Source organism: Magnolia sinica, chromosome 15, assembly GCF_029962835.1.
Source record: "Magnolia sinica isolate HGM2019 chromosome 15, MsV1, whole genome shotgun sequence".
Classification (NCBI taxonomy): Eukaryota; Viridiplantae; Streptophyta; class Magnoliopsida; order Magnoliales; family Magnoliaceae; genus Magnolia; species Magnolia sinica.
This window is the reverse complement of record NC_080587.1, coordinates 24,158,408-24,174,052: the sequence shown is the minus strand read 5'-3', so window position 1 is coordinate 24,174,052 and position 15,645 is coordinate 24,158,408. Positions and strand designations below refer to the sequence as shown.

Sequence of the window (15,645 nt, the reverse complement as noted above, 5' to 3'; positions counted from 1 at the left end):
ATTATTAAAAAATTTCATAAGATGATATTTACTTGGTTTGATAAGAGTAAAAAAATTTCGGTCAGACAATGCCCATAACACTTTGAAGGTGAATTAATGGGTTATTTAGAAGAGCATGGGATGATATATCAAAGCTCTTATCCATATACTCCACAGAATGGAGTGGCAAAATGGAAGAACCATCATCTACTTGAATTAACTTGGAGCCTTTTGACAAGGATGCACATTCTAGAGCAATTTTGGGTTGATGTAGTGCTCACAACCACATATCTTATTAATCATATGCCACCTAGAGTTTTGTAGTTGAAGTCCCCAAGTCAAGTCCTTTGTCCAGATCAATCTCCTTTCATCATTCTACCTCATGTCTTTGGATGTCTGTTTTATTCATGTTTCTGGTCCGAATCAGACCAAATTAGATCCAAAAGCTATTCAGGGTCTATTTTTGGTGTATCCCTCCACACAAAAGGGAAACAAATGTTCTAATTCTGTGTCGAGAAAACATTTTATCACTACGAATGTCACCTTGTTTTAGCCCATACCTTCTCTCATAATCATGCTTCTCTTTCGAGGTAGATTAGTGAGTTGAAAGAGAGCCATCCTTCTCTAGCTTATTCCTTTCCTGTTCACGTTCTTTACAGTCCTCCGGATGTTGTCCGAATAAGTTCAGGGCAGCCTACTAATACTCCTATTGATGCAGTTTACAAATATACACAAGACGCCAAAAAGGGGAGATTACTGTAACATGCCCACTCACTGATTCAGATTCCTTGGAACGAGGTAATTTTTCTCCTTTGTTTGCTCCTCCTTCCTCTAAGGATAGTCCTCCCATTGCCTTACGCAAAGGTAAGTGTTAGTATACTTCACATCCTATATCTACGTATGTTTCATAGACAACCATCTCCTTCCTATTATTCGTTCTTGTGTTCCTTTGCCCTCCAGATTCCTAGAAGGGGTCTCCAATCCAAAGTGGTGTGAGGCTATGATGGAAGAGATGAGGGCATCGATGAAAAAGGGAAAATGGGAATTTGTAAATTTACCCAAAGGAAAGGAGCCAGTGGATTGCAAATGAGTCTTCACAGTAATACACAAGACAGATGGGTATATTGAGAAGTCTAATACAGACTTGTTGATAAGGGGTGTACTCAAACATGTGGAATTGACTACAGGGAAACATTTGCACCTGTAGCCAAGATGAATTTTATACGGGTTCTATTGTCGCTTAAAACCAATTTTTCTTGGCCATTGTATCAGGTAGATGTGAAGAATGTGTTTCTCCGTGGAGATTTGGAGGAAGTGAATATGGCTCCACCTAGTTTCAGGTTCCCCAACGGTGAAGGATAGGTCTATAGGTTAAAGAAGTCTACTTATGGGCTTAAATAATCTCCCCGGGCATGGTTGGAGAGGTTCGATCAAGCAATGATGAGGATTGGTTAGTCCAGAGTCACACTGACCATACTCTCTTTGTGAGGCAACAGAGTGTCAGGGACAGTTGATTTTGGCATTGATTGTTTATGTGGACAATATTGTGGCAACAGGAAATGATTCATAGGAGATAAAAAATTGAAAGCATTTTTGGCAAAAGAATTTGAGATTAAGGATTTAGGACATTTGGAATATTTTTTTGTGTATAGAGGTTGCTTGATCAAGGAAAGGTATCTTTATATCTCAGAGAAAGTACTCCTTAGACTTATTGAAGGAGATGCATAAGTTAGGTTCCCGATCAGCAGACACTCCTATTAATCCTAATCGTAAGCTTAATCGAAATTAGGGGGAGTTATTACCGAATAAAGAGATGTCACAGAGGTTGGCTGGCCAAGTACTCTATCTTTCTTTCACCCGACCTGATATAACATATGTCATAAGTATAGTGAGTCAATTTATGCAGGCTCCATGGGTTCCTCTCACTTGGAAGCGGTTGAAAAAATCTTAAGATATCTAAAGGCATCTCCTAAAAATGGCCTTTTGTATGCAGATCATGGACATCTAGAGAATTATAATGATGCAGATAGGGCGGGTGGTGTAGATGACAAAAAGTTAACTATGATGGCTAAGTCTAGCATTGAAGTAAAGTACAGGGCTATGGCATATGGTGTAGCAGAGTTATCATGCCTGAAAATTCTGTTACGTGATTTGGGAATCAAGGCAGATGCTCCTTTGAAACTGTTTTGTGATAACAAGGAAGCTATTAGCATAGCACAAAATCCATTCAACATAATCGTACTAAGCACATTGAAGTTAACAAGCACTTCATTCATGGGAAGGTTCTCCATTCTTAGCAAGTTGGGCATGATGAATATATATGCTCAGCTTGAGGGGGAGTGTTGAGATATGTGGTTAGAAGGGTCTTTTTGTAACACAGGCACTATTAAGGGGTTATTTGTATTTTTTAAAAGTGTTTATATATATAAGAAAGGGGCCCCAAATTGTCCCTAGTTTTTTTTCCCTAAAACTTCCTCCTTCCTTCGCTTCTCTTCTTTTCCTTCCATTTCTCTCGCTAAGGCTTAATCTCTATTTCTTTTGGCCAAAAATAAAAAATCACACTGGTCCCCTAATTAGCTGGGCCATACATGTACGTTCACCGTTGGTAAATTTTACCACATGTCCATTTTTCGCATATACGTGAGGCCACCTATTGAGCAGGCCTCATTTTGGGCCAAGGCATGTTAGTGGTCCCCAACTGACGAATATCCCAGATCTGACAGGTGCTACAAAGATCATCTTCCTTTTGCACCAATCTCCTTTGCATTTCTCTCTATTTTGCAGGAGGCAATACCTTTCCATCCAGCCGTTCTTTTTCCTTCAAGATTTCTTGCTGCCAGTAGAGAGGATATAAAAATTCAGTATCAATATAACATACATTTTCTATTGCATTGAAACTGAAATAACCAGCAAAGATTGATGAACAACCAAGCATGTTTTACAAACACTAACATGATAAAGAAAAATCTTAAAGAAGTGCACCTTAATATCCTCAGGCATATTTTCTGAAAGTGCCTGTACTCTCAAATACAAGGGATGCAGTGCAAATACAGAGAGCGAGCTGTCAATCCAAAAAAATAAATAAATGAAAATCACTTAATCATTCCCTGATACAAACTGAGCACTGACTTCAGTTCACAGTGTATGCGCCAAGTCGGTGCACCTTTATCTCTGTCCCCACTCTAGAGGCAGTAGAATCCCAAAAGGTTTCTAAATGGGATTTTTTAAATGACTTTTTGAAGCAGGTCGTGTTCCTGACCACCATCATTGGAAGGTGGGAGATAGGTGTGAAATGTCAGTGTTTGTGTGCGTGCGTGCTCAGTTGCGACGCATGTTTATTCATGTTTTATAGCTTCAAAAGAAGGAAGATACCTATAGGGATATGAATCCCACCACATCCCATGCACAGATGTATCATTTACAGGTAAAAGCTGAACCAAATGAAAGCCTGAATCCACAGCCCAGTCAACAAGTAACTTCAGGTCAAGGAATTCTCCAACGCCAAGATCATCGTTTGACCTAATTGAGAACATGGGAACAGCTACACCAGCACCCTTCCACGGTGTTTCCTGACAACACAAAAAGGAAGAGTGAACTGATATGGGCCAATTTGAGCGTGTCATGCAATTATCAGGTTCCAAGCTCCAACAAGTAGATTTTGAGTTCTAAACCCATCTAATATACTGGGAATGTAAATCCTCGGCCCTATGATTTGCACAGGATCCTCAGACCATCAGTCTTTATAAGTGGATCCATGATCTAGATATCAAGACTATTAAGCTGATCAGCCTAACTGATGATGGACCGTATCCCAGAAATCTCCCTATGTGGGCAATCCTCAGTGGCCTGCAAATAGGTGGCCAAGAAAGAGATACCAAAATGTTCCACATTCAACAGAACCTAGGATCTTCCACCTTCTGGATGATTTTTGGACATGGTCCATCAGCCCAACAGTTTGTATTCACCTACACATGGACCGCACTTGTAAAACTCGAGACCCAAAGACATTACACAAGTCCTCAAGTAGTCAAGTTAATTACTCTTTGAGTTATATAGTCTTTTTTTAGAATGATCAAATTATAATTCTCTTTTACCCGAAACATGCCATCAGATAGGGCAATGTATCCTGGACTTTCTGGTGTTGAGTCGACAGCAAGCTCCCGATTGGGACCAACTTCCAAAGAAACATCTCCTGCCTTGTCAATCTGACAGTACTTATATGTGGACTACCATTAAAGAAACAAATTCAAGGTAACCCACAGAATTCATCAAGATAGCCAAACATAACATTCAATGTTTGCGAATTCAACAGGTGTATAAATCCTGACCCTTCTACACGAAGCCATATCTGCCAACATGCAACACGGGTGCAACATCCGGGTTGTCCATCAGGTGTTTCCCTCCATATGTGCCCTCACCAAATAATGACCACAACAAAACGGATAGATTAAATAGACCTGGTTGAGTGGCAACCCATTTTAATGAGTGGATTAACCTGATTTTGGTGCCACGGACTCTTAACGGTGGGCCCCACCTGTCAGACACAACTTGGATGTTCTGCACATGTGCCGGCTTGACACGTGGTGGCATGTAGTGGGGCTGGTATCTACACATGTGGGATTAGTAAACCTCTATAAAATAAAAAATAATAATAATCAGAAATCTGCAATTTGTGATGTAGAGAAACCCCAAAGGATATTTTATTGGCAACTCTGCCTTTTGCACAACACAATCTGCTTGCCAAAGGTATTCACCCACGTAGCTAAGTTTAAGCCCATCTTGAGCATTCCATTTCCCTAAATGAATAGAGCAACCGACCACACAAACCTACAAAAATGTGAAAGCAATATTAGGGTAAGTTAATTTACAAAGGCAATCACGAGAATCTCCAACTTCACTGCATGTAAAAAGTAAATAGACAATGTTCAAGAAGCACTTGCATAGCCGACAAAGCATCAGGACCAACCTTTTGGCAATCAAAATCGTTCATATGATGGGTCCCAAAAATCAGTCATGGTGGATCAGAGGCACGCAAAAATTTCCCACACAGGATGATCCTGACATCCAATTGCTCCCAACTAAAGGTGGACCATCAGTTGTAATTATCCATTGTCATCACAATATCACATAGACAGGATCATATAATGGGGGCGATGTTAGGGCATGGCTGATTCCTTGACTGGTATCATTGGATCAATGGCTATTTCACAGAAAGGTGGCCCTATCTGTACCAATCCTTGTTCTAAAAAAATAAAATTAAAAAGCAAACATTGTTTCTTTCATTTGGCCATCATATAGCACCTCGTGCTAAAGATCGTGAGGCCGACGAATACATGGAACTGCTCCATACTCTCTCTTCAGCGAATCTGGATCTCTCCTCCCCAGATAAACTGATGTGGCTGCATCACAAGTCCAGAAACTTTTCAGTTAAATCCTTATATTCGGTTCTAGCCTCCTCTCCTTCCGCTTCTGTGCAAGTCTGCCCTTTTATCTGGAAATATCCAGCCCCCCCAAAATATATTTGCTTTGGTTGGCTCGCAGCTATGAACAGGATCCTCACAATCGATAACCTCAGAAAACGTGGGATGCAGATCGTTAATATATGCCTCTGTTGTATGTGTAGTGAGGAGACTGTCGATCATCTCTTCGTTCATTGCAATTTCATATCCCAGATTTGGTGGGACTTCTGGCCTAGATTTAATATAGTTGGGTGCATCCCTAATTCGGCAGCCTCCTTCCTAGCAGCCTGGCAGGGATATAAGCTTGGTAAATTCCAAACAAGAATATGGAGAATGACTATTATTGCAATCTGGTGGGCTGTCTGGAAGGAAAGGAATGATAGATGTTTCAATGACACTCAGTCTACAGCTAAAGACGTGGGATCCTTTGCCAAAAAGTTGATGTTTGAATGGATGTTTAATTTTTTGGGTCTTAAAGACTATGATCTAGCTTTTTTAGGTGCTTAGTTTGCTGTCTGGCTGCTATCTCAGCAGTCCTCTTTGTATGCTTTCTTTTCGTTTTAATATATTTTCTTCGTTACTTTTACAAATATATATATATAGCACCTCGTGCAGCAGTTTTCAAGAGGCATCCATGTATGCACAGACACCTATAAAACGAGCTGTTTGGAGAGGAAATATGAGGGGGCTTACTGATGTTTTTTCATCAATCCTTGGGCAGCTAATTTTGAATTGAACAACAAGAGAATCTGTTCATAGAAATCAGAAAGTTGTGAGCAATACATGACAAATCTAATGACATCATAGAAATATTGTTAAACAGAAAGCACTTCCATTTGAGCAGAAATACCTTGTTGGACCAAGTTGTTTGAGAACGCTCCAGGTGCCTTTTCTGGATTCAAATCCCTTCCACAGTTAAAGATGACATTCTTGAATGCGCTTCTGGAAAAGAGAGCCTCTGAAGCAGTCTGCAGTCAATTGAAGACAACAGAAGTCTTGAGATATCGAAATAGGAAGTAGGGAGCCACTATTTACATAAATTACACCCATCCTTTCTACTGTCAGTTATATGACAGTACAAAGTTGTACTATTGTGTATACCTATATCTGTATCTATATGACTATATCCATACATATGTAGAGACACAGACAGAGTTGAACTACAGTATGACCGAAACTAGATGGGCTTATCAGTCAGAGGTCCAGGCATACACACGCATAGTACAAAGTTGTACTATTGTATAACCAAAAGTACATGGGCTTATCGATCAGAGGTCCACACACATGCACACTGGTAGAATTAGTTCCTGATTGGTGTTCACAATAGATTGGAAAAAAAAAAATATTTGACATTATCTTTTGAGAGAGGCAGATGCTAATCACAAATTCCAACTTGTGGAGTGGGGTCTGGGTAAGGTGTGCAAGCCAATAAGCAAAGGTAGTGCAAGGATCATATTTCCCACAATCATCAACCCAGATCCAAGGTATTCAAAATCGGTTACGTAACGGTAACGGTCATAACCGTTACACATTATGGGGTCGAAACGGCCATAACGGCCGTTACAGAAAAACAAGCTGTAACGACCTCGTAATGGACTGTAACGGCCCTATAATGGTCCTATAACAGTTTTTTTCAAAAAATAAAAATAAAAAAGGGCCGTGACAGCCCGTATCATAACGGTAACGGTGATGGCCGTTACGGCCACTGTTACCGTTTTGGAACACCTTGCCCAGATCTAAGGAAATGGTTGTGGAGGTTTGAGGTGGAGGAAGATAGTTTGAGGAAAGAATAATCTCATGAAATATGAAATGACCAAGGGGTTTGGTTCACAAAGGCTTTGTTTCAATAGAGGACGTCAGGAGTCTGGAAAGAGATCTTCAAAGTGGAGAACCATTTTAGGAAGGAGATCGTCTTTAGATTTCGAAATGGCTCCAAAACTCAGTTTCTGGGAGATGTATGGTGTGGAGAGCATCCCCTCAATCACATCTTCCCCAACTGGCTCATATAGCCTCTAATAGAGATGCTAGTCTCCAATTGTGTTACTCTATCCTGAGTGTGGAAAATAGGAAGTTTGAGGGCATTCTCAGCTACATCCTTCTATTTAGGCATTATTAGGGCACTCATCAAAGGGGAAGAGGAGCTGACAAAGCATATCTGATCCTATAAGGCCTGCCAAGGATTATTATTGCTTTTGGATGGCATGTGGAAAGGAATAAGATTTTGACAATTGATCATCTAAGGAAGAGGCACATGATCATCCCTAATGTCTGCAATTTATGACTTCATAATGCAGAACTGGTAGAGTATCTACTTATTCATTATGGTTTTGTTTGGTCCGTGTGGTGGAGGTTCATTAAGCTCTTCCATATATGTTACATGATGCCTCAGTCAATTGGGCCCTTCTTCTTAGCTTGGCATGACGGATTTCGTGGTCCAAAAGGAATACTTCATGGAGGTTAGCACTCTTTGCAGGATTATGGTTGATATGGGCAAAGCGCAGTAATATATGCTTTTACAACATATCCAGCACCTTGGTGAAGGTGTTTGGAAGACCCAAAATGAATGTGATTGCTTGGGCTAAGTCTTTTAGTGTCCTCAGGATTTTTTTTCCCTTTTGTTCTGCCCATGAAGTCTTCCTTTTGGACCATGAAATCTGTCATGCCAAGCTGATGGGGACATCCCTCGCACACGCGCACGTATGCCAAAAGAAGGAGGGCCCCACCGTCTATCTGGATCGATGACGACGTCCAGGGAGGGCCTCCTAGTTAGAAGACGAAGTTTTGGTTCAAGAGAGTGGACCCGATAGCCAAGAAAAGCCCTTCATGGGATCTCGTGATCGTAGCCCACTAGTCGGATTGATTTCATATTTTAGTTTTTGCTTATTTATGTTATTTAGAACATCATGAACGCTTTAGGTTTCTTTGATTGGTTTTTATTTTAGTTAACTTCATCGCCAAGTAATAGGTTGCGCACATGGTGCGAGTTTTGAGGTATAGGGTTTTCCTATAATAAGCACCCCTTGTAGTTCTTTTGATTCATTGAAGTTCAATAAAAATTCATGCTTTATTTTTCTACTCTCTTAGTGAGTTGTGGAAGAATTCAAAAGTGGGTGCGAAGCCCTCCCTTTTCGAAGGGCTAACTACGTGTTGTGAAGCTACATCTATCTCCATCCGTCCCTACCATCTCCCATCCATATATCTCATCTTCTATCATCATTATTGCTTTGAATTTTTCAGCTTTTGCAGCTATCAATGTTGTCAAATCGCATATGCGATTACATGCGATCAGCATATGCTGTTCGCATATGCGATTGCACAATCGCATATGCCATGGCATTTTTTTTCAAAAAAAAAAATCTAAAAATTCTATAAAAAAAAGGGCAAAACTCGTCTAATTAGTACACACGATTGGATTGGGTTATTTTACTTATTTTATTATAGTTTGAGTGTTTCATTAAGTGATATATTTAATTACGTGTATTATATTATACAAATTTTAACAAAACAATCGACAAGCTACATTAAAAGATAACTAATTATTATAAACTTCGAACAAAGAAATTTTTATGATAAATGGATGACTTAAAACAACTTACAACTTACAACTTACAACTCAATTTACAAAAAGTAAGCACAACTTATAAAATACAAAAAATAAACATAATTGAAATAATTGTAGAGAGATTAGAGTAAGAAAGAAAGAGGTGTAAGAGAGAGAGTAAGAGATTTAGAGCTTTGGAGTAAAGAATAGTGAAAATGGAGGGGATATGAGTGCCTAATTATAGGCAAAAGTTCTCCAATTTGACAAAATAAAAATCTTCCGCTCTTGGCTATTGGGAAATATGCGATCGCATATGCAGTATGCGATCGCGTACTCACATATGTGATCGCATATTTATCGCATATAAAAGTATGCCATGACATACTTGCCAAGATCGCATATGCCATCATGGCATATGCGATTTGATTAAAAGTATGCGCATATGCAATCGCATTTGATAACAATGGCAACTATTCATTCTCCTACAGCCAGTTTTCAAAATCTGGACCTGTAGGAGGGCTGAAACTTTGGCAGAGCACTACGCCTCGTCCTTACGTCAGATCGTCGTTAAATTTGGAGGGATTAGAGGTCTCCCCTAGCCGACTAAGGCTTAGGTGTCACTTTGGGGAGGCGGGCTTCCATCACATGTGCGGCTAGCCCACCCGCGCATGTGCGTCAGCCTCGGGTCACCATCTGTGCGCAGGAGCTTTCTCCGGGTCAGGTTTTCCTCTTTTCATTCCTATTTCCTAAACTCTAGCCTTAGTTTGCATTAGCCCTAATTTATTTGTCTTTTTTTTTCACCCTAGGGTTCCTTGAATTGAGATTGGAGAATCCCTTGGATTAGGGACTGTTTGCTATGCATGAATGGTTGATTTCTATTTCCCTTTGAGATCGTTTGGCTTATAATTTTTATTGGTCCAGTCCTAGCCTGTATAGGCTTGGACTCGCATAGATTCCCCTCTCAGTCAATTGGGCCCTTCTTCTTAGCTTGGCATGACGGATTTCGTGGTCCAAAAGGAATACTTCATGGAGGTTAGCACTCTTTGCAGGATTATGGTTGATATGGGCAAAGTGCAATAATATATGCTTTTGCAACATATCCAGCACGTTGGTGAAGGTGTTTGGAAGACCCAAAATGAATGTGATTGCTTGGGCTAAGTCTTTTAGTGTCCTCAGGATTTCTTTTTCCCTTTGCTCTTCCCAGAATTTGAATTCGTTGCATTTGAAGTGATGGCTCCTCATCATCGCTCCGTTTTACTTTTCGTTGTTAATACACTTTTATTTATCCCTAAAAAAAGTGATGTGTGCATTAAGAGACATGTACTTCATAAAATAAACCAAAGAACATAGCACTTTAATTTGGTAGCATGTTGACACCATAGTACATGACAAGTAGAATTGGTAATTAAAGAATTGTAACCACCCTTGGTAATTAAAGATTTGTAACCATCCTGTATGGTTGTAGGTTTTGAGCAGAACTTGAAAGGAAAAAAAAAAGAAGTGTCTAACATGATTTCGGTGCATGCATCATAGAAGCTCCATGAAACGTCGTCCTAGCCATATGTGTAGCAAACATGGGTGGCGATGGGGATTGTTGAACCAATGGCCACTTCATGGATGTGCAACAGACCAAAAATCACAATGGCTGGATGACAGTAGCCATCCACTTCTTGCCAGCTATGTCAGTTGAATGTGGACCAGTGCTCTGTCTTCAGCAAACCTCCCATTTTCAGGCCACTGATTGGGTGATGTGCAACCAAAGATGTTTTGTGGCCAAATCACTAAACACCTTGATGTCCAACATCATGGTAGCATTCCTCAATATTTACACACAAACAAGCACTTCCAAGTTCCCATAGAATTCTAAGTGCGACTCAAATAGCATTCTGAATGACATATTACTACCATTGAAACACCCCAAACAACAAATAACAAATACACTGCACCATTGATTAGCTGAGGTAGGTGGACAACTGGACATAAAAAGAATACATAATCGCCGACGGTCAAACCAAAAAAGAAAACCATTGTTGCTGAAATTAGATAACGATTGTGTCAACCCCTACCATGATTGGTTTAAGAACATGGGTAAAATAGCAAGTCGATGTTCAGTGGGCAGTTGATCATAAAACTTTTTCCATCACCTATTAAAGATATGAGCCCAGATTGTTGGAGAAAGGCTAGGAGCATGTTTGGTTGCCAGTTAAAAATGAGATAATAGTGAGGATGCATTTGGTGAAAGTTTTATAATTGTTGGTTAAAGTTTTAATGCCTATCAAAAAATAAATCTCTGATATATAATTGTGATTTTCCTTTCTTTTTCTTTTTGAAAGGTAAATAATTGCGATTAAATAAAGTGAGATGAACTCATTTATGTGGCAACCAAACAGGCTCTAAGATGATGACTACAATTAAATGATGATTGACCAATACAATGAGAACCACCTCTCATAATATCCATGACAATGAATTTGTTGCCATGACTTCTCTCTATCAACTAAAATGACTTGGAGATATTTCAATTTAAAGGTAATGTGTAAATTGTAATGCTGTCCATCATCAACGAAATTTATTTCAAAGTGTATGCTTTAATGGGAAAGAACGATATGTGATTGCTATCATCCATCCATCATCAATTATATACTCTAGAGTTACCAGATCAGGACTTACAAATCCAATCCATCCATAACCACAAATACAAATAAGAATGATGTGAAAACCAATGAACAACAACTACCAAACTCAATTCCGAACAAGAAGCAAATGCCATCTCCAAAGCAAATAACCATAAATAAAACAAACAGATGCATAAATACATAAACCAATCAATAAAGAAGATGAAAAGCAGTACCTGCCAAAGATCATGAAGCTCCACCACCTCTCCTTCTTGAATCCCTTCGGGCAGGACGACCCTGCGCTTCTTCCCAGCTTCCCATCTCAAAACATTTCTATTGTTATCTACCAAATAATAACTGTATTCGCATCCAAAGCTGATTGGAACGGCAATCCTTCCACACCATATAAGCTCCCCACCTTGATGAAACGGACTCAAAGGCAGACCCTGCTTTACATTCCACGAACCGAGCAACGGTTCTGAACCTGAAATGAGGATGCTCTGCCCCCACTGTGTAAAGTAAGGCAACCTGAAGCTCAAGTTCACCGTTTTGAGGGACTTCTTCCCAGAAACCAAACCCACATTCACCATTTCCTTGGGAAATGAACTAGACACAGATTAAGAAAAAAACCAACTGAAATGTATCGATTTCACGTAGTTTCTTCAGGAAATAACCAAATTCACCTAAAATCTAGAGCTCAAGGTTGAAATCTAGACCTCTATATCGAATTCTAGTACAATCCAGATGTAATGTATTATGTATTCTCATATCAAAGAAATGCCATTCTTGGAGGATATGAACCACTGGCTGTTAATTCGTGTTCTTCGTCAAACTTCTGCAAAAGGAAACAAAATTCCACTGTTACTTGAGCAAATGAACCATGCCAACTGCCTGAGGCAATATCTACTGTAAACAAGCAAAACCCAGCCAAAAATAGATTGAATCTCTATGCAGAATTGATGAAATGGATAGGACACAGTTGAAATCTCGAGAAGGCTAAGAAACCCAGCTGAATCACTTCGAGTGGATTTGATGAAATGGACGAGATAAAATTGAAATATCCTGAAAACCAATGAAAGCCAGATAAAATATAATGAATTTTTCATGCAGATTCGATAAAAATAAACATGGCTGATTGAGATATATTAAAAACTACAAAACCCAAGCAAACTATGTGGAATTTTTCGGAGAGATTCCACGGAATGGAATCAGACCTAATTCAAATCCATTGAATAATAGAAAAACCAAGGGAAAATATGTCAAAATTTTCGGAGATTCAATGAAATGGACCTGACCCATTTGCAATCAAGAGCACCAACCAAACATCTAGCATACATCAGATAAAAAAGAAAATCGAAGATCTTCAATCTTCACTCAAAACGAACCAAAACCCAAGTGAAGTAAAACAGAACCGTCTGGAAAAATGTCAAACCATCCATTGAAGAATTGAAACAGACCCAATTGAAATCAACCAAAAACTAGCGAAAGCAAATGAAATATTATCCAATATGCAAACGGAATTGCGGAAACGGACTCAGACCCAATTGAAACCAAGAGCACTAGATTCACAATCCAGCAGCACTCACATGAATTAATCAATCTATAATCACAACCCAGCAAAGATTTTCCAATCTTCAGCAGAAATAAACAAAGAACCAATTAAAATAAAACGAAATATTCAGCAAAAACAACGTGCAATCTACCGTTTATTGAGGAAATGAAGTAGACCCAATTCAAATCTAGCAAAATCCAACCAGCACAGATTCTTCTTCGTCTTTTTATTTTTTCTTTTTGTAGTTTGGTTGAATTGGAGGGAATTTGGAGTTGCAGAAGAGATGTTGGTGGCTGTTGGAGAGGAGACAGAGGAGGAAACGGAAGATGGGATTTTCGTTTGTACGGAAAAAACAATGAGAGAGATTACATTGTAATGAATGGAGGAGAAATAGGTGGTGTTTTTATATATGTTTTTTTTTTTTTTTTTGAAAGATCCCTTTTTCTGTTGTAAGAAATCAATGCAAGAGACGAGAGCGTGACAGTTGGAAGAGAGTCGTCCGTTTTTTCTCTTTTCTTCGAATCCTTCCAACTTCAGCTTGTGAATCATTCACGTGAATATTCAAGAAAAAGAAGAAAAAAAAAAAAAGAATATTCAAGAATTTCTTACTCGCATATATTTACTAGGGCCGAGACTCGTTATTCGCAGGTGGTCTGGATGAGGTACCAATCAGATCCGTCCATTCTAGTGGGCCATAAGAGAAGGCTTGTTCATCAAGGGCGCGGATTGGGTACTACGCGCACCAGGACAGGCGCCGTCTGTGAATCCTAGCTTGTGGGGCCCACTGTTATGCATGTGCACTGCATGTCATTTTTTCATTGTTTTCAAACACCGGATAAAATTTACACTACACTGCAATTCCACCTCAGCAAGTCTCATCTTATCCTTTCAAACATTTAGCCCATGCCATGAGGTCCACTAAAGCGCCCGCATATGTGGCAAGTCAAAACTGGCCTGTATAAATTGGTTTCTAAATATAGCATTTGGGATGACTTTGGGTAAATTTCATGCCGAAATTGCCAAGAATTCTTGCTTGATTAAAATTATATTTAGAATGGATGTAACAAAAGTAGGTGTAAAAGTTTTACATTTGTATTTTCTCTTCTTTTGAAGTTTATCTCTTGTATAAAGTATAATAACCTCAGTATTTTCATTAACAAGGGTAGAGAAATCTTCATTCACTATCGAAGGATAGATTCTTTCATAATTCTCTTCTAAAACACATGAATTAAAAATTCATTCACAAGAATAACATGATAAGTTGTTCAGTTCAAGTTCAGTTCTGCCATATTAGTGTTCACGCCGTCATACGCTAGATATAGCCACTACTGACAAATCCCATAACTAAAAGGCTTAATGGATTCGGGGTGAATCCTCTCAAAATTAACCCGATCCGACTCATATCTTATTTTTAAATGAGTCATATGTAGGTCATACTAAAATGAGCCAGCCCTAAATCCAAACGCAAGAATAGTGACTAACGTGTGGGTTATTTAACTATTTATTTATTTGTGACTAGACAATAACAATAGTTCACCACCCTAAAAATGTGGTTATCCGTCCACTAATAACAATTTAAATCATGTAAATCGTGAGTTCCATTGTCAATGGATAATATGCCAAAATCACAATAATTAAATTATTCTAAACATTTAATTTTAAATATAAACTATTGACCAATTTATTTATTACCATCAAAATTGATAGTTACCCCTAATGGGATAATATCAAATATTTTGAGTATGAAAACTCAATTGTAATTTTTATGCTAGACATGTGATAAGTAGGTCAGGTCTGAGCCCAAGATGACCCAGTCTAGCCTATTAGATTAATGGGTCAATATTTTTTTAATTTCAAACTCAGCCTTAGCTCAGATTACACTGGTTTGGGTTCAAGCCCAAAATTCTAATGGGATTTTTAAATGAGTCGGGTCCGGGTCTCTCCTCAATCGGACCCGACCCATTTGCACCTCTTGGTATGCTGGGCATGAAACTCATGGCCTCATTATGGAAATATAGCCTATCTAGCATTGAGTTTATTGGCTCAAAAACAGTGATTGAATTTCTAGTGGACCATACTACATGGAATAATGGAGATGGGAGCAGGCCAAGGAATTCTAAACCATTCATCATTTATAGTAAACAGGAGGGAATTTATACACACACACCACACACACACACACACAAACACAGGGAATTTATACACACATGCTGGTGGAATTTCACCACCTATGGATACTCGAACGGATGTTGAAACTCCCGAGAGTCTACCACCCGAGCAAGAGTAAGGATCCAAACACGAGGGAATTCACCTAATAGATAAAGTGGATCTTACAAACACAATAACATAGACCTAACTTGGAACCCATAAGGGTCTAATTGCATAGTGGGATGAGCTTGGGTTGCCCCTTAACTAGACCCAAGTGGCGCAAGCAGCACACTTAATTTTTAAACATGTCTAACTTGTGTATCCCATAATGGAGGGAGCGGATTAGGTGTT

General features: G+C 39.1%; 1 protein-coding gene across 1 annotated transcript in view; it reads right to left on the bottom strand.

Annotated features, from left to right (window-relative positions):
• LOC131227423 (4-alpha-glucanotransferase DPE2) overlaps positions 1 to 13,497 on the bottom strand; it is a 31,470-nt gene extending 17,973 nt beyond the window's left edge. Inside the window, exons 1-9 of the mRNA XM_058223226.1 lie at positions 13,298 to 13,497; positions 11,831 to 12,429; positions 6,289 to 6,406; positions 6,132 to 6,187; positions 4,679 to 4,806; positions 4,074 to 4,200; positions 3,352 to 3,548; positions 2,962 to 3,040; positions 2,774 to 2,812 (exon numbers count right to left, since the gene is read on the bottom strand). Of these exons, the coding sequence (XP_058079209.1) occupies positions 2,774 to 2,812; positions 2,962 to 3,040; positions 3,352 to 3,548; positions 4,074 to 4,200; positions 4,679 to 4,806; positions 6,132 to 6,187; positions 6,289 to 6,406; positions 11,831 to 12,184 (1,098 nt within the window). The 5' untranslated portion in view covers positions 12,185 to 12,429; positions 13,298 to 13,497. The remainder of the gene's footprint in view (positions 1 to 2,773; positions 2,813 to 2,961; positions 3,041 to 3,351; positions 3,549 to 4,073; positions 4,201 to 4,678; positions 4,807 to 6,131; positions 6,188 to 6,288; positions 6,407 to 11,830; positions 12,430 to 13,297) is intronic.
• Positions 13,498 to 15,645: the final 2,148 nt, after the last annotated feature.